Source organism: Argopecten irradians, chromosome 12, assembly GCF_041381155.1.
Source record: "Argopecten irradians isolate NY chromosome 12, Ai_NY, whole genome shotgun sequence".
Lineage (NCBI taxonomy): Eukaryota > Metazoa > Mollusca > Bivalvia > Pectinida > Pectinidae > Argopecten > Argopecten irradians.
In genome coordinates, this window is record NC_091145.1 from 19,618,087 (window position 1) to 19,643,853 (window position 25,767).

At 33.6% G+C, this 25,767-nt stretch overlaps 2 protein-coding genes across 4 annotated transcripts in view; both read left to right on the forward strand.

Annotated features, from left to right (window-relative positions):
• LOC138335981 (uncharacterized) overlaps positions 1-4,720 on the forward strand; it is a 47,765-nt gene extending 43,045 nt beyond the window's left edge. For all 3 annotated transcript variants that reach the window (XM_069285210.1, XM_069285212.1, XM_069285211.1), the window contains 3 exons: positions 1,627-1,694; positions 2,095-2,349; positions 2,760-4,720. In XM_069285210.1, the coding sequence (XP_069141311.1) occupies positions 1,627-1,694; positions 2,095-2,349; positions 2,760-2,830 (394 nt within the window). In that variant the 3' untranslated portion in view covers positions 2,831-4,720. The remainder of the gene's footprint in view (positions 1-1,626; positions 1,695-2,094; positions 2,350-2,759) is intronic.
• Positions 4,721-20,783: 16,063 nt separating this feature from the next.
• On the forward strand, positions 20,784-24,830 carry LOC138336745 (UDP-glucuronosyltransferase 2B31-like). The gene is made up of 2 exons (XM_069286295.1): positions 20,784-20,920; positions 21,753-24,830. The coding sequence occupies exon 2, from the start codon at positions 21,765-21,767 to the stop codon at positions 23,298-23,300; it is 1,536 nt and encodes a 511-aa protein (XP_069142396.1). The 5' UTR covers positions 20,784-20,920; positions 21,753-21,764; the 3' UTR covers positions 23,301-24,830.
• Positions 24,831-25,767: the final 937 nt, after the last annotated feature.

A 25,767-nucleotide genomic window follows, 5' to 3' on the forward strand; every position in this document is an offset into this window, starting at 1 on the left:
ATAGTAAATCGCCTGTCCCTGTTTTTGATAGCGAAAAAATGCCATTTGTCAGCGGTGGAGCATCTTTAGCTAGAAAAAAACATGTAACCAATTATTTACATTCCATACATTTGATAAGATTGACTTAATTGAAAAACATATATTATGTCTTCGAAACGTATTTCAAGTTATTAATTTAACTATAATAAAACTTTATTGATGTGTTATATATCTAGATGATAGTTTGAATAATGACGATAATTCAATTGACGTGTACTTAATTATGGTATATTTAGCGATGACATATAGGTGAAATTAATGTCATAGTGAAAATGTTGTATTCGATATGTTATGAAAAGTAGAATAAGAGACAGACCTAGCAGGTATCATAGAAGTCTCTGGTAGAATTATGGTAGCAAACCATTGATCCGCTCTCATATGGTGAAAGCCAATACATAGAGAAATTCTTGTTATAGATTGTGCATGTACATATTATTTAGAAATGCTGTGAATTTTCAGTGATCTCGTTGACTAATGCATAATCACATGAAAGACGATATTTATCATATCGACTCGATCTTTCTACTAGGTATTGCCATGGTGACGTCATATTGGACAAACGTTGAGTTCCACAGGGTGGTGCCCTAAAGCCTTTATTTTTTATTGAATGGATATGAAATAAAGCCATTGATATTTTTTACGTTACATTAAATTGGAGTATCGCCAACTGTCACTCAAACCGCACGTGCCTTTGCATTTTATATTGCTTCGACGTTTACGAGCATGAAGCGTGGCTATATAGTATATACTGCCAGGAAATCGGTTGATATTAGGCACTTTTGATTTGTTAATATGTTTACTATATTAACCTCATCACAGAAAGTAACATTACCAATGGATCCCATGATTAAACTAAATCCTTATATATATATCAGAGTATTGATGTCGCTATTGTATAATATCATCGGGGTATGAAAACAACTTTGTTGGTAAACTTTTGTGATTTAATAAAATTATGTATATTTCTATGTACTACCATTCTAGTGATTTGTTCTTTGTTCCTAATCAGTATGCAACGTCGATGTCTCTATTATGACGGCGGGTTTCGCGCCAAAAAAGTATTGTCCAATCAGAATGCCAGATTAAGTATGAAAACAAACAAAAAATAATTATAAAAATAAAGTGAATTTTTTTAGTTCCTCTCTGAAATTGTGTACAAGAAAGGTGATATTTTTTGCTCACCAAGCATTATATTCTGTCTATTACATTGACACATGCTTCAAGTTCAACATAAGGATGCATAGTTATAGTATGTAGTTAATGTCGATCGTAGATATGATTTCAATTTATTTTTTCCAGAATTGTACTGTAAATAAAGAATATAAATATGAATTTCATGTCATAAGGTTTAGTTTATAATATTGTTACCTAACCATTGATTATTTCGTTTTGTACACTAAAACTTCTTTGTGTACTTATGTCACCTGGTCATTTGTCTGATGAAGGTGACAGGGTACATCATACCATTATTGAGACGAGTGATGAAATATAGCCCGATTAGATATTTTGTTTAGTTACAACAAAGATTTTGTTTCCTTAATATGTTGACTGCCTTAAAAGTAATTCGTCTTAATATTTTTTATTCAGTGGCGGATTGTTTTCCGAAGAAATGATAATCAGTTGTGCTAAATCCAGTGACGGTTTGACTTGGGAACGTAAGCATTTATCTACTCTCATACAGATGTTATCCTACAGTAATCATGGAAATATACAAACATTCAAAACTTCTTCAATATAAATAAACGACTTTACAGTACTAGCACCTTATTGGCGTATTGCTTGATGCTTACCGTATAGCGGGTAAAATTTCGCGATTTTAACTGAAAAGAAAAAATTGAATTGAAGCGGTTATAAATCTAAGCGGTTATAATAGCGATCTGACTAAGATTGTTTATGTGATTAATGATTTCTCAGTATTTAACAATTTAACTTTCAAGATCATAGCGAAATCACGAAAATAACGATAATAATACGAAATCTATATGCGGTATTTCGTTTGTCTTATTTTTAATGTAATTAGATTTCTTTTAAATCGTCCTTATTATCTTTGACCAGGATTGCCCGATGACGTCGGATGTTTACTTGGCTATGACAAGACAAACGACATACTCTTTGCCTGGCACAAAAACAAGAGAACAATGTTGATGAGCACGGATGACGGTGCAGGCTTTCATACCGTCAGCAAAGAAAAATACTTCACTTCCAGAGACGAGTCTGTATTCGAATTCGCCAAACCAATCGGCTGGCAATCTAATGACTACCTGAACTCACCAGAGCCACACGCGAACTACACTCTTGGCAACTGGGGAGGTCAGTAACTTTTTTTATGTCGTTTTTTTTCATTTAGTGTGAAATGTCCTACTACCGATTCAAACTTTAACAATGGTTTGTAATATTTTACAATATGTTCTATATGAGTTGTTCAAGTCTCATTTGATATCTTTTGGAAATGAAATTGCATATGATCTATCGACCCCTTTAATCAGTAAGATAAAAAAATTCACACGCAATCTTGAGGTTTGTTGTTTTCCTCGTCTTCTTGGTTTTCTTTCGTACTTTACTTTTTTTCTTAATATTATCTTTCTTTTCTTCTTCTTGTTTTTATCTTCGTCCCTTTCTTCTTCTGTTCTTCGTCGTCGTCTTCTTCTTAATCTCTTTTTAATGTTTCATGAAATAGAAGATTACGAATGATTTATGAATATTATTGTATATTTTTGCAGCGACCCGAGATGGTCTCTTCATGAAAAGTGGCGGATCCTGGACAAAGCACGTGACGTGGACTGTCCCCTAAGCCGACGGTCTGAAAGGAGTGTAGCAAGGCGAATTAGAGAAAGGAGATCATGAGATATAAAGAAATGAGATTAGGAAGTTATTAGGACAACGAGCAAGTTCACGGAAAGCTATTTTATTATATCGATGTTGTGTGCACATTCGACTTAGGCTTAGTAGACTTTTTAAAGTAATATTACTAAGATTATGCTTTTTTTAGGAAGGATTAAGATTTTCCTGACCGAAATAACAGGCGTTTACTTCAAATTCAAAATGTATTATGAGAACAAAATCAAGCGAAACTAACAATATAATATCAAGAAAGAAATCGTGATGGGACATGGACCAATACTAAGATTATATTACATGTAATGTTTTTGTTGTATCCATCCTGTTATTATCAACAAATACATATAATGTATACAATTATCTTTTAGAAGTTAGATATATAATGGCTTTGATGACGTTTGTAGCTATATAAGGAGATATTACCATTATTAGATGCTTATTCTCAAAACATGATATCAATATTGTGATAACGAGTGTACAGACCAAACGGTTACAGCATGATATGATAGCTTTAAGACAAGATATATTTATTTTCTCGGTTTGAAATAGCAAACATATTCCCTTTTGAAGATATACTTTAGTAGTCTCTTAGATTACTCCGTTGTTTCGATCTTCAGTCTAAACGATATTAAAATTGTCTCTCTCTCCTTTGTGCATCTTAAATTGTAGATACCGGTTTAAAGAAAGATACTTAAGTTATATCCCCTATTGTTACGGCTTAAGATATCTCTGCAGTTTTATAGAATAAATATAAATTATTTTCCCTTTTGTTAAAACTTTCGATCTTTCTACTACTTTTTTATAAATATTAACAAGATCTCGTATCACGTAATGTTAGTTCTTTTTTATCACTGTTTAAGTTATATCCACTATTGCTTTATAAATATATGAATTATCTCCCCTTTTATTAAAGCATTCGATTCCTTGACTGATTAATTGATACTAGCATTATCTGGTCTTACTTGTTGTTACATGTTTGCTTCTGTGTATGAATGTATAATTACCTCAGCCGTTACAGTTTGGATCATCTCTACGGTTTTATTACTAATATTAAAAATGTTCTGCCTCGTGGCTCGGTTATTTTCCTTGATCAAAATCCTAATAGACTATTAATAAATTATGTCCACGTTTTGAATTCAAACAATATCTCCGATCTTTGTTGCCTTTAAAGTTCACGATTAGATTTCAATTTACAATGTAGATACGTTGTGTTATTCTATATGTCCGTCCAGTTATTGCCTGTGATATTGATGTAATAAAGCTATTTTCTTAGAAAGATGGTATTTACGATTATCTAATAATCATAGTACATTTTTTGAAAATTTTAATTACTTAAGGTATTACACACCTGAAAGAGTATATACATTTTTACGATATCCATTATTTGGACAATACTTAGTGTTTACTCGTGTAAAAGTATATGTTTAATTAATACAGAAATAATAAGAAATAATTTATTTTTCATTGGCTGCATGTTGAATCAATAATTCATTTCGTATAGGGTATAATGTCATAAAAAGCTTTTCAACGGTAGTATAAGTATAAAGTACGTTATTTTTTTTTACAAATTCGTCTGTCATGGTTTTGATATTGAAACAACACAATATACCATTTGTCAGCGGTGTAGCACCTTTAGAAAGAATATTCTGGAGTCATTACACAAATACAAAAATATATCTCTCATTTTCATACTTTTAATCATTATGTCAGCAAATTATCGAAACTGAATATTAATTAATAAATATGCATTTACTTAATAAAAGAATATTGAAATGCAATTATTATGGAAAACATGCAAACAGTTTTCAATAATTTGTGCGGTTGATTTTGTTTCGGTTTTTTTTTTTGAGAACTTAAAATTTGTATCGTTGACATTTCCTTTGATTTTAACTAATAAATTGTTTTCAACAGTACTATTCTTTTGTTTTTATTATCATTGATTTTTTTCTGTTATAATGTAGTCACAATAACATTTTTATAAAAGTATTTTATTGAACTGAAGAAGTGTTCGACCAGAACAGGAAACTTTGAAATGCAAAGGATACCAAAATAACAAGTATAGATATGACAATAAATGACAAATAATATCCCGAACTTTCATCGATATTTCGCAAATATAGGATCTTAAATGAGAGTGTATTTCATATGATATTTTTTTATTAATATTCCATCTGGAAGTCACTGGATATCAGTCGGATTATGTAATAAATATAAATTTTAATAAAATTCAAATTTGTAAAGAGGCTTATTCCGTCTTTGTACATTACAACGCTACCTCCCTTGTAGAAGACAACGTAAATGAAAACAAAATAAGTATTATTTATTTGATTTATGACTACTTTGAAGAAATGACTACTAAACGTGGTTATACTCTTGCGAATTGGAAAAAGCACTTAACTTGAACAACTGTATTACCAGTCACAATTCAAGAGTTATTCAATGTCTGTTTTCCTGAAAATATATGCGATCAATTTACTGCATCTTGTATGTACTAACAGTTATTTTATACATAAACAAGCGGGCCATTTTGGATGAAGGAAGCCTCATTCAAGTTTAAACTTAACAAGTAAATAGAAACAATACAGGAACAGTTTATAATTTAATTAAAATAAAATACATAAATTGTAAATACCACAGTTTTAGGAACCAGAAAGATTCCTATCGCAATAACATATGGGAAAAAGATCACAATTGCATTGATTTTTAGTATTCAACTACGCACATAATCCGTTTCGATTCAGTTTACAATTGAAGTAAATTGTAATTTAACTTTTCCTCTTACTTATTTAATAGTATGTACAGGAGTAGTAGATATTTCATTAGATTGTGCGCTTAACTTTGAGATCACCGAAATACATACATTTATATATCAACATAAATATGCTGTTATGGTTGCTAAATTTCGCAATTCACTGTTTGGAACGTATTTCGATTTTGCATATTACAGAGCTATTTGCCCTAACGGGTATGTCATAATTGTGACGTCATGTGTTTGCAAGTATAACGTCATACCACGTTTCGAAGGAAAAGACGTGAATTGCTCTCATAATGACGTTACAATCGATACCAACTCGCAAGGGAACTAACTCTGTAATATGCAAAAACGGAATTCGCGGCGGTTATATTCGCGAATTATATTTCTAGCTTTTCAGAGAGTCATACTTACGATAGGCTAAAAACGTGAAACCATGATTATGATCAATTTCGCGAGTAATTAGTTTTCATGGTTTTTTTTATAAAACCGCGAATTTATCGAAATTGAAACCCCCGTGAGTATTAGCAACTATATAGTAGGTGAAACAAAATTTATCAAAGAAATTCGTCTAAATAGCACTGGCCCCTTACATACAAGTGATTGTAGATAACGAATTTATTGACATTAAAAAGGACTAATAGAATCTCACACGGGTATAAGAAGTGGACAGGGATATCTCAACCCACGTGAAAGATTTCGACCGATTAGCCGAAATCTTTCACTTGGGTTGAGATATCCTTGTCCACTGACTGACCCATGCAAGATTCTTTTTCTACCATACTTTAACGAGAAATGGTGAAAATTCAGTCGATATGAACGTCGTTGTGCGTAATAATGGTCTCTTTTCGATACCCCAGTAAAAGACAGAGTTATCTTTTCCCTAGCAACCGTGGGATAACCGTGTCATGTATGGGAGGAAATTAAGAGGGGCTTATTTTGTTACATAACCATGAGGTAAAATATGACATAAATGTATTGTTCTAAATTTCTTATGAAACGTATAAACATAATAAAAACATATGATATTGATAAAATTCACGGCGTTGTGAAGAATTGGAAACAGTTGAAATTACAAATCGTATTGCAATACTTTACACATATCCGAGCAAATGTCACGCAAGTTAACAAATGTAATGCATTCCACCTAAGAGCTGATGAATTTGTATAGACAGGGGCAAACACATAACACGGTAAACACAATACTCTAAGACCAATGTGGGTAGTTCTAGAAAAAAAAAGTTGGTTTAATCCACTAGCAAGGGCCAGAGTTCGGCATACAAGACGTCCGACTACAATGTGTAATGGCGGATAGCGAATGCGTTTGAACATTTCACACACATCTCACCACAGTGGCTTTTTTGGCATATCACAGTAAAACCAAATAATCTGACTTTCATTACAACTGGTTTGTTTCTAATATAAAATGTATGTGAAAACTTTAATGTACTCTTAGAACTGTCACTTTAATAAACTGAAACAAAGAACTAAATCATACATTAGAAACAAAATCATTATCATACCCTCATGGTTTACAACTCACAGAAAACAGACACGACCACATAATACAAGTACTATAAAACACAAGAGAATACAGTAAAATAACGTTGTAGTAAGAGGAAGTTAAAAAAAACGAAGGCAAAAGGCGGATACTAGTGACCCTCCGTTTGTATGATCGCTCTTTAAAATGTTAAAGCCCCATTATGCTTTGTAATATTCTTTATCGTAAAAATATCACATTTTGTCAAATAATTACTACCTAATGACGATATTAGTTAACTTGCACATTACATTTACGTTATGTTTGATATATTATGATGCATAATTGTGGCAGGGCGAGAGTAGTGTGCCGTCAGCCTGGCTCAACCCACGACCCCAGATTTACTAGTCCGCCGCTCTACCAACTAAGCTAAAGGGAAATTGTCCCTAGCGCGAAGCTAGAAGGCGAACGTATTATCAATTGCAATTAAAACCTGCTGCAACCCCCAACCCCCCAACCAGTATTTCCATGATGCTTCTCGCTTTGGGTGAAACCAAGTAACTAACTTTAACTAGCTTTCCTAAGTCTCGCACAAAAATAAATCTTGTATTGTAAGATACTAACCATGCATTCTCTATGTATTTCACTAGCAAAAATAATTGAATTTCGCAATATTTGGGTATTAACATTCAATGATTATATAAAAGATGCTCTACCGCCGACGATTGTTATTTTTCTCTATCGAAAATTGTAGGAGACGCATTAGTATTTTTCTTCAGTTACAAGAGTAATTTACTTTAAAACACCATTACCACCATGGGAAAATTTGAGCTTCTTATCTTAATTCAATAATAATTGATTGCTTCCCGAAAAAAATCCATGCCCCATATGAAATTAGGTACTTATTGTGCATGCACCAAAAGCAAAATAATCTATTTTACACGTATATGCATTTTTGTGTTAATTAGACACATATTAAAACAACTATACATCATTTATTGTTCAAACGATGGGTATCGTTTATGCTTTGTCGGTGGTGGAGCATCTTTAACAAAAGAAAATGATTTTGCATTCAATTTTCTAATATAATAAAGATAGAATGTATCTTTCATAACCTGTGACAATAACGGTGAAATAATAATGTCTAAATAAATGGTAAATCAAGCACATCTAAAAAACAAATAAAAATACGGAAATATTTGAATGTTTGTGAAATCAATAATGCCCACTAAGTTACAAAGAAAAACATAATATACTGCCACTGAATAAATATATACAATTCATCCATGTAAAACCAGTATATCAATTTATAATGGAATAAAATCTAAAATTCTGTCCATTTAACAAGGCTTTCTGTAATATATTTAATATTGGACATTAATATTCATATGAAGAATTGTACGATTATATTAGGTTACCTTGTATTTCTTTGAGTGAACAAAGCTTTGAGCTTGATAGTTTGTAAGAATACCGTAGCATCAACGAATTAGGAAAATATTATTGTTAAGTCTATGATGGATGGTAGTTCCTGAAATAAGCGGTTGCGATTACATTAACTCGGTTTTCTATTTCACGACGTATCTGTTCGTAGGTGGACCTACTTTTAGATTTCACTGATATTAATATCCCTGCTTCCATGTATTGGTCTGTGAAACGGCATTTCCGCCGGAAGTGTAACTGGCCTCCTAAAACAAAATCAGAACAATACCGTGAAATCAACTGGTACCAATATACCCGTATATCAAATAACAGTCTAAGCATACAAAACATGTATATAGGTCTTGTCCTAAAATCATAGACGAGCCAAAATAAATTTGACTCCGGCAAATAGTCATTTTCCAATTCAAAGATTTTTATTTTGATAAACGAATATTAATGCAAGATGTGTTGACGACCAAAATGAACATTAGAAAGGTACCAGAGATAATAAAGATGAAGGCAGTTTAGGAGAAAAAAACTATCCAATCAGGTTAATGATCGGTTCGGTTTACGTGACGAATGATGCTTCCGAAATATCAAGTTTGCAGAGGCTTCCTTTGAATGTTGCAAAGACAGGATGGATGTATTTACAGTGAGAGTAACACCTGGAATATTAAGTATTGCCATTAATAGGAATGATTAAAGCGTAACGCTTCAGTTTAATGTATTGGCAGTGCCAGATTCCAGCAAGCGCAAGCGGCGAATGTATATAAAATAGTAAACATATGTACCTTGTAGCTTTGCAATGTTTTTGATGTCTATGTCTCTGTCGATAAGTATTGAATACTTGGGAGCCCGAGATCCCCTGTCTGTAACCTTCGTTATCAGTTTGGATATCAGGATACAGATCTTGTGTATTTCATCAGGATCTGAAAGAGTTATAAACTTGTTTTGTGGATGAATAATACGATAACCATGTAAAATATTCAGCGCAATTAGAATCAGACTATGCTTATCATTAACCTTACAAGTGCGGAAATGAAAGAAAATGCACGTGTATTAAAATTAAAACTTTTAAAAAAAATATGCCAGAAGTGGGTTCGGGAGAAAGCAAAATTGTCATTAGCTCACTTGGTCTTGCTTTTAACAGTTACTGTGATTGAATTCACAAGATAACAATTTTTCTTACTTATTAATAAGACTGACTTTAAAACAACCAATGGGAGCTGAACCAGGTACTCACGAAGGGGGATCGCTTGTATCAAGCATCATAATCTTTACTGCTATACATTCTGAACGAAATCTTTCATTATCTAAAAATAAGATCCATACCATGGGTGTGTAGTTGAAACGCAACTGACATGTACTTCTGAATTTGCGCATGCGTCATGCATTCTTTCAGGGTTTTAGTGACCCCGCCTTTCTTGTCACCGATTTTTGGAGTTTCCACCTCCATTTTGTAGATGTTGTCTGATCTATCAAAGTGGACCTTCGGGAGACTTCTTTCTACAGAAAATAATTATATACCATCTCAATACTAAACTACAAATCTATTTTACACGAAATCAGCCAACGGTTACACGCATCACTCGAAGGTACAGAATTGTATTTTCTAAAAGCATAAATAATAAATATGGCTTGTTTAATAATTCGAAAGATTTTATTGATATCATTCACAAGATTTTTTTATTCTACTTTTTCTATTAATTTATTTTTATCTATTTATTATTTTTATTATTTTTTTTTGCGATTAATTACAAACCTTGTGATAATGACAAGCTTGTCTCCTTCAAGGTGTACACAACATCGATACTAAAATAGACCCCGAGAGGAAAGTCTGGTGCGACCCGTATAACGACTCCAGTATCTCGATCTACTGTCTCCCAGAAATGGAATCTTGTGTCCAGTCCTGGATTTATACCTACAATTAGAAAAATACATACATTCTCTGCTACCATTGAGATCATATCAACTGTACTATCATTTTGGTACTATCACTTTAGCATTTATATCACTGCATGTATTTTGAAATTTCATCAATCGCGGGTATGAAATATATTGTTTGCAGTCTGTGTAAATCCGAGTAGCGGATTGTCACAAAAGTATGCAAATAAACTGTTTTGCATAACCCGATGAAATGTAAAACAAAACAAAAATGTCATTAATACTACTAATATTTTTCAGACTTCTTATGCAAATCAAATACGTTTTACGATTCCGTTGACTTTTAATGTATTTTTAAAATCAATACGCAAAGATAAAGTCCGTATTGTGACGTCATAATAACGTCGGGTTTTCGCGCCATTCTGGAATTTGTTTGTTCATAGATGTATAAAAAATATGCTAATCAGAAAGTCAGATTTAGTATGAAAATAATCTTTTAAAAACCCTAATTATCATACGAGGAAACTATATATCATCAACAGGTTATTAAAAACATATTAACAATCGTATTTGTCATATTTCCCACTTACCAACATTTTGGCTGTAGAATTGGATACCCTTATGTAACTGTCGGGCCTCCTGATAATCTAACACATTTTGTAAGGCCTGTAAATATAATAAAACATAAGCTCGTAATATGTAATTATTGCTTAGTATCAATTAAGCATTTCGTGCTTTTTGTGGGGTATGAAAAGATTTTGTAAAAAAGTTATGTGTCTTTCTTATAGTTTGAAAAATGAAAGAAAGAAAGAAAGAACACATGCATGAAATGAAATTGAGCGCAAATATTCACAATTGCCACTGTTTCTGTATTGATAAACTATGAGATCTGTTTATTTCCTAATAACTTGAGTTGCTTGGTGTCTTCGGCGGCATGTTTTAGTGTTATAGTACTATAAAAAGGACAACAGTTCAACTATACAAGAAGACACAACACGAACATACCGCAGTCTCCCAAAACGCGCACCTCGCACATACACGCAACACACAGTATACATGGGAGGCCGTCCTTACATGACCATAGCTGTTAAAAGGACGTTAAAATAATCAAACAAGCAAACAAACAGTAAATAAAAGGATTAACCTCTTACTTTGCTTAGGTTATGAGATGATCAATCCAATGGAGCAGTCGGTAAATTGATTTACCTCGTGCTGCATTGGGTTTATCATCTCATAAACTAAGCAAAGTAAGAGGTTAATCCTTAATTATACAAACACCTATATTAAGAGTTAGTTTAGATTGAACATTCATGGAATGATATAAAAAGTAGTCCAGCCCACCTCGTTAAATACATCATCGGACTTTTTGACAGCCAGTAGTACTCTCCTAATACACGTGGCACTGTGACAACGACCATACATCTCTATGGTATTGTATATCATATTGATCACTTCCTTGATGGGGTATCCCAGAAAGCCCGTCCCCAACGCAGGAATGCCAAGACTGATACAGTGCTCATTTTCGGCCTGGCGCAGTGTCTTTATAATGACAGAGCGCAGTATCTGAAATGTAAAAAGCGACCACATCTGTATAAAGACTACCTGCATTAAGACAGATTTGACGGGTCCCAAATTGCAAATTTTAACACAATATGACTTGTGTATCCTCTGCTACGTACAACATTTCTCTCTTTTTATTCAATGGGATGAATTTATAGAAAAGTCTGATCATCTGCACTCTGAACTGATGATTACAAAAAAAAAAAAAAAAATTGCGTGTCCAAATCCATGGGGGCTCGGTCGGTTTACGTGACGAATGATGCTTCCGAAATATCAAATATCGAAATATGAGTTAGATCAGATGTCCTAAATGAAATATATATACTTCATATACGTATTTCTCTATGATAGACATTCTTCCATAACACTCACTAGATCAAGCCTGCTATAATTTTATTTCATTTATTATGACTTTTTTATTGTGTGAAAGATCCCCTTTGTTACGTGTTCTGATGTGTATTGCTACTACGTTCGAGAAAGATGTCACCTTTTATTTGAGATAACAACTAGACCAGGATCTGACCTATATTTGTTTGGCGGGATTCCTATATTAAACGGAGACCGACTACTCATTAAATGATGATATAATGCTATTATATCGACACCAAATTCCTTCAGCTTCTCAGGCTGCAAACCATGTTTTTCATTAAAAAATTGAAGCTGGTTTTCCCTATTCCTAAATTTTTACCAAAAAGTTATAAATAAAAAATTTTGTTGACTCAACAACTGCATTATTGAAGTAGAAAGTCAGTACTATAGTGATTAACATTGAAACTGAAATCTTAATATCATATCAAAATTCATACGCATGAATTAGCGCAATATTTACTGATTTAGAGAGACAAAATTTCGGCAATTAAATTTGTAATAGAATCCTAATATCATTTTGTTATTTCATATCTAAATCATTAAGGCTGAAATATTGTTGTTAGTCGCAATTGTAGGATTTCAATCCAAAAAAGACTCACCTTGACGCTGAAATCACCTGTGGTGTCCCATTTATTATACAGTAGAACATGGCATATCTTCTTACACTGGAGATTTCCAGCACCCGTTAAGACTGCTTCACCGAACCGTAGACCGTCAGTGACCTTCTCCTCAAACTCCTGTCTGATTAGGCTTCCCCCTTCTTTTATCAGAGCTTTACTGATAGCTCCACGCAGCATATCACCTCTGCAGCCGACACTGTTCACAAGCATGTCCACGTTCTAATAAATGGAAAAAATAGTTAACAGGTAATTACAAAAATACAAGTATCTCCGAGACACTAATATTTTATTTGGCAACATTGCTAAAAGGTAATTTCAAATTAGAAGCACATAAACGCAGGGTTTAATTTCGCCTTATGGTCGGAAGCAAATTTTTAATGTGTAAATTGCATTTCTATTATTTTTGTTTCATTTTCATTTAAAACATCAAATACCATGTATACTAGACGTATTTACCCTAATTGGTGCTTCCATGTATTTATAGATACACCGCACTTACCTAAAGTCTTGTTTATGGCGTTCATGACATCAAATCTTACCTTGACATAACGTTATCCAAATACAAAGAATTTAATATGAACATATACTCTTACAATACAAAAAAAACATGCAACAAGTTAATGAACATATATCATCTAAATGCTTCAAATTGCATTCCTTTAATTGCAGAAATTTGTTTACAGTTAGAAAACAATAGATTATCCTTTGATAATGTATATATAAAATGCACCTGTACAAGGTCTGAGTGCACCAGATCTCCATGGAAAACTTCAATATCAATCGGAGATGTAGATATTTTGGCGCTTGAATTATCTAGAAAAAAAATGTATGCAAAATCAATAAGATTTATATACAGAAATCCTATCAACATGATTTCAGACCCACCATAATAATAATTATTCTTAAAAACACATTCAGGTCATACAGAACGTGATAATTTTTTACGTTGATTTAATAAGTAAGTAAAAAATGCTAAGTGGGCTAATTATCAAAGCATCATATATTCAACCATTACTTATTCGCCTTTTTATCCTTGGTACATGCCGGTTACAATTATGTTGTGTTAAACAAAGGATTGTGTTTCCTAATATAGTCCCAAATACCCATTTATAATTACCTTCAAGCTGGCAGTCGGTGAGGTCAAGCACATGCTTTGTTGTCGGCTTCGGTAAAATTACATCCTCGCATGTTAACAATTCTTCGTGAAGGCAGTTAAGACAGTCTTCAGATGACACTACAAACCTCAGCTCTTTCACATGTTTCAGCGATTTCTGAAACCTTTTCAAAGACGTTGTGAATGCTGTCACTAGTTCCCGCATGGAAATAGATGGGGTGTAGTCTACTGGGACGGCTACAGACCGGCATATGTGTTTATCAGATTCTTCTAGGAGATTGGTCACCGCTTTTCTGATGGAATTACAGATGCTTCCTTTGGATTCCTGCACCGCTGGAAGGACTGCGAACATCACATATCGTGACTCTATGTTGCGACATGCGGCCTCTGTAAAGTGAGGGCGGTTTTCGTTCAGCAGTGTCGACCTCTTCTTCAAGACATTCCATAGTTGTTTGAATATGTCCTGTATCACCTCATCACCTACTGAAATGTTTACGAAATACACCAATTTTTAAACGAATGACATTACATAGATATGTTTGGTGATGACTAAGCATCCGGAAACGTAGCGAATTTCTCCCTTTTAGAGGAAAAATGTTTAGGAAACATATGTATATTAACATAAAAACGTTTCTAAACACCAGAACTCAAATAGCAATAATTGCTAAATAACATAACAATCTGATTGTACAATCTATAAACCATCCCTTAGAAGGGTTGTAATCGGAAAATCCGTGATAAAAGCAATGTCAAATAAAGCTGACAATGCAAGATGAAATAATTCGTGTCGAGATAATAAAAACATCTGACTCGGTCTCCTGCAGTCCGAGTTAAAGGGGTTTTACTGTATGTTTGCAGATGCATGCTGTATATCAAACATCGTTTCTGACGGCCATTTTGAATTAAGAGCAAATCTAGAAAGATTTATTTAGTGCGAGTTTACTCGTGCTATTATTTTCCTGGTCGGTGCGCACGCGATACTGGAAGTCAGTGTCTTATACCGTTTGATAGATTTCGCCATGATTTTGTGACACCAAACTTCCAAAAACATATATTAAGATGTACTTGTCAGCGATAATCTACTACAAATTAACAACAGTGACATCACACAGTGCTAAACGCATTTGTTTTGTGTAAACTTCAAGCGGCGTATCATACAAAATCTTGCATCGGTCACAATATTCTAAGCATCTGATCGACTTCTGAAACTTCCGGAACAGTACAATGCAATTCAGGATTATATAGTCAATTAAAGAAAGTGACGAAACGGATAACTTTTAATACCGGCCACATATTTAATTTATTAAGGTCCTAGGTGTACGTTGCATTATCGCTTACTGAACCCTGTGACCATAGACCGCATTTGTTAATAAATAACACAGTTTTGCGTAAAAGAAACAGAATAAAAACACATCATTAATTACCAGTCTGAGTGTCTGAGCTCTAGATCTAATGTGCCCAAGAAAGGCGTTCAAGCATGACACAGGTAAGTCATCACGTGCACAGACTGGACGACAGCGAAACATGTATATCGTATCAATATCAATATGATAAACTTAAAAGTAATTTCACATTTAAGTTCTGATGAAGTAAAGGAAAGTATTTATTACAATGCACCAAGGGCGTAAACCAATTCCTTGCAATAGTCCCAAGGATAATGAGCGAAAGTGCTACGTGCACCTGTTTCAGAGGATGATTAAGGTTAGGAAATATTTGTGAGCACTTAATGTCTTACAAACATATTTCTAGTTTACATTTAAGAGGATGGAGTTTAAAAAGCCGAGTGTTTGATAATTCCTCTAAATTGTCTATGGCATTTTGCATAACTGTCTGGTCATCTCCGCTCTTAATCCCTCTATAATTTCCTGTATCATCTGCAAAGAGATATGTGTTTGATAACGTATTTAGTATTGGGCCCAGAAAACAGCCTTGAAGAATGTCACTTTAATAGCATCGTTTGGTCATTGGCTGATATGTCATTTACTATTAGTTTCTGTTTTATTTGGAAAAGACAGTTTAATATCCAATTGACAATGTTCATGCTCAATCAACAATAGCATCGTAGTCTTTCTAGTTATCAACGGTGGGAAATCGTGTTGAAAGTCTTTTTGAAGTTTACATAGATGACACATACATATCACCTTCTCTTATATGTTGGTCGAATCTTCCAGCATTAAAGGTTGTTGTGCAGTTGTTCATCCTTTATGTTGTTTACCATATAACATTTGTCTTTTTCCAAATGACCAATGATTGCATTACGTGAGCTATTAAACTTATTAGGTTACAGGTCGGATCTAACTTTGAACCTTTCTTGAACGTAGCTCTTATATTAGCTTTCGAGCCTAAAGGGAGGGGTACGCCTGGCTCTCCCGTTGTCAGTATAATGTGACCTGGTGAGGTGTGTTGCTTGGTGTCTTCGGCGCCATGCTCCGTTGATATAACACTATAAAAGGGCAAGAATTCCACTATACAAGAAGACACAACACGAATACGACCTGGTGTGGTGTACTTGTTCAGCGGCAACTTCAGAGGGATAGCACTAAAAGAGCAAGAATTATTCATGAAGACACAACAAGGGTATATCGCAGTCTACCATAAGCACATCACGTACCTCACACACGCGACGGGGAGCTGTCCTTAAATTGCTCATGGTGGCTCCTTCGTAAAGACACTACTAAACACTGTAGATTTCCATCGGTCCATTCCAAATAAAAAATTTCTGTTTTAACATTCTATTTTTAGTTGATATATCTCCAAAACTGTTTGGTAATAGTCTTCATATTTACTGCGATATCTTTTTCTTTATATCGATGTTCATCCGCAACAAAGATTTTACTTGGCGTAATTACGCAACTTTGTGTATTCTTCATATTAGATTTTTATTCTTGCTCTTTTGTCCATTTAACGAGTTGTTTCTTTCGTTATGGGCACATATGTATTGATACTTGACTGCAATTTGTCAATATAAAACAGAAACCATAATTGACAATGGTTGTTACTTTATTAACTGACTAGCATATCCAGAACAACTGGTAACTGAGCAATTAACACAAACTTCTGTTGCAAGACATTATACAATATAGACTTAATAATGAACACAAAAAAATAGCATCTATGAAAAGTCAAAAAGAAGGATTTTTCCACTGCTCCTTAAAATGGAGAGCAAAACCACATGGTGTCCAAGTTACTTTTAATACAGTATAGTAAACGGCCATGACATCTCTGGCATTCATTATTCTTTTAGGTAGAGTCTTCAAAATTCCACTCATCATATTGTCCTATTGTTTCCGTTGGTTCTGTCCGGCTGTCCTAAAGCTGATCCAGATCATTTAGATTTAGACACAGCGGTGTTGGCGTTCTTTATTTTACCAGGTTTCGAGCTGCGATCTATAGTTCCGGTTGCAAGAACTCGTTGAACTCGTTTTGAAAACAAATAGGTTGTCTGTTTGCCCTATCTATTTTTCGTATAAATAAATATACGGATATAAAATTGCTTGAAAATATGTTTATGTTATTTGTTTGTGAAAATCGTTTCTTATAATTTGAACGATGTTATTTCGGGAAAAAATGCCTCAGAAAAGCGAATACATTTGCTGCTGAATTTGACTCTTTTTGAAGGAACAGTTTGAGGTCACACCTACTAGCTACCAACGCCTGATATAATGTTTAGGAAAACAATATCATCAATGTATGAATTTGTAATGAAATACAGTAAAACCCCTATAACTGGAACAGCAGGGGACCAGGTCAATAGTTCATGGAATATGAGGTATTCAACTCATCCGAGGTTGGTCACGATCGACAGTCAAAATGTCCGAAGATAAACTATGACAAACAATGCACGAAAATGACATTTTAATTACCCTATCTTTCAGCATTTTTTATTTCTTTATTCAAGTATTTGATTGATAGTAATATCAAGATGAAAAAAAATATATAAAACTTAACTTGAGCTTTTGAAAATGCTTATACGAGAAAGCCCTATATCAAATGTCATTCACAGCAGAGTAAGTGATCGTCATCTAGGTCAATGTACAATCCATATTGGTCAACAAGAGATACATTTTCTAGTATTTAATTATCACATATCATTTAAAACGTTTACAAAATACATCTCACAAGGCATCAACGAGCATAATTACTGACATAAGAAACGAAGAATAATAAAATGCATGTAGCTCCGGTCGCAAGAACTCTCTGAACGTCTTCTGGAAAACCAAGGTCATCTGTTTATGCCTTCTCATTTTTCGTGTATATCAAACAACCATTACGTCTTCAATTTGATAACTGATATAGCGATAGCAATGACCCTTTGACGCCACTGACACGGATGGTCATTCATCCGTAGAATAAACACACTGAGCGACATGTAAAAATGTATACTATAGTTTGTAGTTTGAGTTTGTGTCCGTATTCGGCTTGTAAAGGAATAACAGGGGTGATATAAATAAGCATCATTTTAGTTTGCTATTGTGTTATAAGTCTTCGAGATATCTACATATTCGTCTAATGTGAAGAAAATATCCTGAATTTTATGGGCAAATCGTTTTTATGGACGTAATACATGGTGCATCAGACAATACCACCACTGGGAAATTTGCGAAAAGGCTTGCAAAGTTGAGTATTTGTAGTGTATTTTTTGTAATAAAAAATGGCTGTTGCGTTAATTTAAAGGGACATGAACCTAAATAAACCATATAAATTTGAGTAAAATACATATGAAAGACGTGTCAGATACCTTACTAAGTAATATATATCAGTTATCGTGCAAATGTATCAAATAAAATAATTATAATGGAAATTCTATCTTTCTGTATTCTGAACCGGCCCGGTCGAATTTGTAATGATAGTATAGTAGTGTTGAATTTTAGTGACCTCCCACAATGCACTGCATATGTAATCAAAATGGTGGGTCAAAAACTAGGGTAAAGCAAACACAAACGAACAGTGTACATTGTACGTCAAGAGTCAGTAACGTGCACGATTGGGAAAGTAGGTAAATGTAAATGGATCACTGAAATGCAAGAGACGGGAGCAACTCTCCACTTAATACTTGCGAGATGTACATATGTGCAATAAGTCAGGAACCTCCTAGCTACTGCTGTATCAGAAAAGATATCACCTTCTCTCTGGCTTTTTCGCTACTGCAATGTCCTTCTATAAAGGTGTGGGAAACCAAATCAGGTACGACCGACCATCGATTATATCTTATCATAAAATATTCCGTTCACACACGGCTTTGACACATACCTGGATTTTAATAGGGGATGTTATTCTAGCTTTTTAACTTTATCACCATTATTTAATCAGATAGATGCATTTGAATCCAATGCTGACCATTTCTAGGCTAAAATCGACCAACATTTTGTAAACTACCGCCGCGCATGCGCCAACCTTCGAGAACATTACATGCCCATTGGGGGACACGCACATATGAGTCATATGAAAGGAGTAGGCCTAAAAATTCGGGTATTTTGGCGATGAATTCATTGATCAGGAGTTAGACTATCATTTTTAAATGAAATCTACTAGTAAAATCACTAAAACGAATACACAATATTTAAGTTTCTAAATGAAATTGCTAGTAAGAAATTAATATTAAAATTAACAAATAAATATACTAGGCCTATTATTAAAAAAATTATTTGTATCAGATTTCTTTTCAAAATTAAATATATATTTCTTAAGTAAATGACTGATCTTGTCTGTTTCCATTCAGTATGTTTTGACATATTTCCATGATTTTTTATTTATGTTTTTTTTTTTCCATTTTTTAACAATGCACACGGTATATGTATATTAATATATAATATAAATTGTAGATTGCATGGGTAATACAATTTTTACTTTGATTGACATTATCATCTAGGAATGGAAATTTGTTGCAAATACTTATAAATGCTAGCATTAGAAACTATTCGTGATTATCTCTGTTTTCATATTTTTTTCGTAATTCACAAATTAATATGTCAACTATAATTATGATAATTACAATCAATATCAATAAAATTTCATACACGTACATTGCTTCCGTCGATACACAAGCCACATTTTACAGTGTATATAAATTATATCCTGCATCTCCAAATAACTTTACCATGTTAATGTGTGTTGATGAAAACATCAATAATAGATTTCATTTCCAATCATCTTCATCTATCAGAATTTAATTTGACATCCAAGAAAATCACATACAATTCAGGTCAAGTTTAAACTTTATAATTAGCTTGGTTTATTATGTTAAATGTTGTAAGACACATGTACATGTACATGTAAACAAACAACAGAAAAATTCTGCAGTTGAGTTTTAAAAAATATAGAAACACATGAATGCACTTTCCTAATAAAAATAAATTCAACAAGTTTGACATAAAAGATTATAATTAATCATTCTAAAAATAAAAAAAAAATAAAAATAAAACTTTAAAAATGCAAACGACGCTGATCATGAATTGAACAATTTTTCAAAAAACTATGATTTTTTTAACTTTGTTAAATTTAAATCTTTCTTTTTTTAACTTAAAGAATGAAATAGAGAAAAAAAATTCTATTCCCGTTTATCATGTTTTTATATATGTTTATAATCAAATTGTCTGTCTATCCATTGCATGTGTTTCATGACATTTGTGGCCATGCAAGACATAATGGAAATATCATCACCCCTTCAAATAATGTTCTCGAGGTTGGCGCATGCGCGGCGGTAGTTTACAAAATGCCGGTCGATTTTAGCCGAGAAATTTTCAACATTGGATTCAAATGCATCTATCTGATTAAACAATTGTGATAAAGTTAAAAACTCGACGTCTACAGCTAGAATAGCATCCCCTATTACATGTAACAGCCAGGTATGTGTCAAAGCCGTGTTTGAACGGAATATATTATGACAAGACATAATCGATGGTCGGTCGTACCTGATTTGGTTTCCCAAACCTTTATAGAGGGACCTTGCAGTAGCGGTAAAGTCAGTCAGAAGGTGACATCTTTTCCGCTACAACAGTAGCTAGGAACCTCTTCGCGGTGCCCTGTCGAATGAAAAGTCTCGTTTGACTTTCGACTTACCATTCTTACGCTTAATACAAATTGTTTTATAACAAATATGGCTTAAACTTCATTAGTCAACCATCGTAAATTAGAAAATAATCTTAAAACGTGGAAAACTAATATTCCTTGTCATGTCAGCAAGTTTGTTGTTCCTTATAACCTCGCTTTCGGCCAGCTTTCGTTTTGTGTTCCAAAAATAGAATATGACGGTCTATTTTTATCATTTTTGATGTAGGTATTCCCCACGTTTTCCTGTCGTTTTACATAACCAATCATTGTAATAAAATATTCAATAAACATCTGAAAACCATATCTAAGCATACAGAACAAATTATTTAAGGTTCATGTCCCTTTAAATAAATCTTGTACTGAATATCTTTTCATTACGCAAAATGAAAATAGATCCAGCAAAATGTGCAGTACAAAAAGGACCAAAATTCGGGTCGCAAAGTCACTCAGCAATTTTTTGAGAGAATGATTTAGTTTAAAAATTATTAAATTATAAATTTAAATTTAAATTTATAAATTTTAAAATTATTCCTAGCCGAATGATCGCTGTTTTTATAAACAATTTTATGCCGACAGACTTTGTCAACGTGAAAGTAGTAATATTTTACATAATTGTATATATTTCAGATAACCATTACTATGGAACACCGTTGTTTACATCTGTTTATAGCGATGGTAGCTGCCTTGTTGTTGAGTCCAGTGAAAGCCGGAAACATCTTAGTTCTTGCGATGCCGTCTTGGAGTCACGTCAAGCCCATGGTCAATACAGCCACGTCGCTTTCAAATAAATATGGACATCGGTCAACATTCATTTTAAACAACGAATTGGGAGAGCAAATTAAAGAAGACCGGAACATTTTCGTGATAGTACCCGATTCTATTGTTAACATCACAATAGACTTATTTTTAAAGGATTTCATTGACGACGCCTGTAATCAAGTACTTCCTTCTCCAGTTTCCGCAATAAAAGCTGCCGCCAATCACATGTGTCAAAGTCTTCTCAACGACGACTCTTTGTTAACAAAACTAGACCAAGAAAACTTCGATTTGGCACTAATTGATAACGGGGTTATTTCAGACTGTTTTACGGTTTTGGCATACAAGTTAGGGATCCCATACATACAAATCGGAGCCGCCTACAATCCTGGGAGAGCACGAATTCCTTTTATGCCTTCTGTGCATTCTGCTTTTAAATTACTCGGATTTCTTGACGAAATGTCGTTTCAGCAAAGGATAGCTAACACTTTGTTTTCGGTTTGGACAATCTTTTCATCTCAGCCGTTTTTTGATGACGATTTGGTTCAGAAGTACGCTCCAGAAAAGCGGTTTGTGTCATTAGATGTTCTGCACAGACGTACATCATATCATCTTATTGACCTAGAACATGTGCTAGATTTCCCAAAACCATCGATGCCAAATATGGCGTTTGTTGGTGGCTTAGGTACTGGAAAACCAACGGATCTGCCATCAAATTTGAATGTCTACATGAATTCTGCAAACAACGGAGTAATTGTGGTTTCATTTGGAAGTATCGCCAACCGCCTTCCTTCAGCTCGAATGGGGAAACTTATTGGTATTTTAAAAAAGACTAAAAACGTAAATTTTGTTCTAAAATACGGAAACGAGACGAAACTTGATGAAAATATCCTGGTGATGCCGTGGCTCCCGCAGAATGATCTATTAGCTCATGTCAATATCAAGGCTTTCATCACCCACTGTGGGAATACTGGTCTATACGAAGCGTTATATCATGGTGTACCAATGATAGGACTGCCCTTCATGTTAGACGGATTCTATAACTGTCGTAAAATGGCTTCCAAAGGATTTGGTATTTCGTATGATTTTTGTTCATTTACAGAGTCGGAGTTATCAAATGCTATAAAATGTATTCTGAATGATTCGAAGTATAAGGACAATATCAGAAAAGCTTCGAAGATTTTCCATAGTCAACAGGATACCCCGAGTGGACGTGCGGCTTTCTGGATAGATCACGTGGTACAGCATGGCGGAGAATATCTCCAAACTCCAGCTACTGAAATATCAGTGATTGAATATTACCTTATCGATGTATTGCTGTCTTTCATGTTGGCACAAGCCGTAATCATCTTGTGTTGCATGTGCGTTATAAAAACATATCTAAAGTTTTGCTGCAGAACAAAGTCTAAAGTCGACTGATGAAAAAATGTATGTACGCAAATATACTGTTTTCCTTTGCGTGTTATGTTATAAGAATAAGACACGGATTTAGAAAGTCTTGGATCAGGTGCCACGCTTTGTTTTTGCGGATTATGTTTACTGATGAATTTACAGATTTTTCAATGCGGAAATCTTATCATTATATAATTTTGATATAATTATGAATTTATTGTTCATACGGAAAGTGTAAATATGATCATATGGGCATATTCTTTTATTTCCGTCAAATTACGACTATGTATACATTTATAACTTGACAAAGAGAACATGGCCGTTTACTTGAAGTATATAAATGCTTGTTTGAATTTTAATTTCAATCGAGTTTTGCAATTTGCATTATCAGCTTTACGTTCTGCCAAACTTACTTTTCTCGAAAATCAATTCGCCTGCTCCCAAGGCAGTGTGCATGTTATCAACTGGACAAAGGATCACGTCGGAGTCGGAGTCAGATATGGATCCCTGTTGGAGCAGGATTCGTTTGTCATCTCTAAGAAGATAACAGTACCGGTCGGCCAATGTTGGGCGAGATTTGGAGATAAATCCTTCTTTGATAGTCACTGTGCTGAGGAAGGAAAATTAATTAATTACACGTAGAGACAAAGGAACAATGCATTGATAAACGCAGAAATGAAATGCAAAATTTGTTTTTAAAATAATTGCGACTTACATATTGCTAACGAATGTGAAAATAGAAGTGTGTTTTGAAGTAAAGTATCCAAGTTGCATATCACAGTCGAGACTGTCTTATGCGACTTTCCAAGGGACCATTACAAAAAAGTTACATAAGACAGGGAATCACTTATGACAGTACAAGTTCATCCGCAACATCACTTTACAAAAATTTGTCTTTAAATGTCTGTAAATTTATTCTTCATTATAAATATATCAATTACTTGATTTTTTAAAATAAATCAAAAATGATAATAAAAAAATTAAAACAAAAAATGATTTTTTTAAAATTAAGATCATTTAGATCTAGTAATAAATTACAAGCAGACATATATTGATGTTTGATTTTAAACTTTGTTCAAGAAAAAAATTCAATCTGGAGGGGGTGTAATTTTTGGTTAAAAATCTCATTTTTTTTCAATTAAAAAAAATGAGTGTCATGGTTTTTCAGGCTTGAAAAAAACAACACAAACATCACACTTGTCAGAAAATAACCATTGCAAAACAATTGCAGATGTTGTGTGAATTTAAAAAAAAAAACCATTACTACTGTACAGTAAGCATAGAGGTAACATTTTAAACCCGGACTTTATTTTGCTGAATTTTACAAATGTACTGTACACTGCTACCAAATGGCGGCCATTACAGAAGCCCAAGTCGTATGCATTTGTTTTTACAAGACTTATGAGTAACGTTTGAAGAAAATATAGGGTTTCTGACCTTGGGATGGCAGTTATAATGACTGTTTACTCTTATCAAAGAACGAAATTATGTTTGGTCGTAAATGCCATGTAAAAAATCAAGAAGAGAGTCACCCTTGGCAAGCCATATTATGATACGGTAGGCAAAATAAAACATGCCGATTCATTTAACGTGTTCCGTTTTTAATTGTCAATGTTTACCATTGTTTAGTATGGAGAAATATCTTGAATGATATGAGGCCTCTAATAGTTTTATGCCAAATTTTGTGGGAAAAAACGATCTTTCATGGTCCGTCAAAACTGGTTACACAGTAATGTACTCTTATCGTAGTCAACAGTCAATATTTAGGCCTAGTTCGATGTTCACACCTCTTTATTGATCATAATTAAGGCCTCAGGCGAATGAAACGTCGCTCAAAACAGACTTTTTGATAATGTGTGGGTTGTAAAAACATGGTCGCTAGTCACGTAAGACAGGGAGTCGCTGAAAACAGACCCATTATATAGCAAAATACGTTGGGGGTCTCAAGTAAGGTCACATAAGACCACAGGGGGCCAACTCAATGAAAATGAATGTTGTCATTCATTTTTGTATTTTGTGGATGGACTGATGAGTATATATGTCAGTCATGTGATTTTTTTTTTCCAAAAATACCAGATTTGAAAAATTATTAAAAAAATCGGGATATTTACTATAAAACAGAGATCTCTGTTTTACAATTTTTCAAATCTGGTATTTTTGGAAAAAAAATTACATGACTGTCATATATACTAATCAGCCCATCCACCAAATACAAAAAAATGTATGACAATATCCATTTTCATTGAGTTGGCCCCCTGTGACATAAGACATGGAGTTGCTACATACAGGGGGTCGCTCAGACAGTCTCGACTGTATTAAATGCATTAATCTGAAAGAGATAAAACATCCACTGATACCAAATGAATATAAATGTCATTTTGTTGGTTTTATTATGCAAATATCAATTTTAATGAATCTGTAATTGTAAAAATAAGCGTATAAGTTCCGAGTATGGTCACCAATTATGTTTTACCTTTTGAATCGCTGTGCCAGT

What these genes read in the sequence shown, in the direction of transcription:
- LOC138336745 (XM_069286295.1), top strand. Translation starts at nt 21,765, where the DNA reads ATGGAACACCGTTGTTTACATCTGTTTATAGCGATGGTAGCTGCCTTG.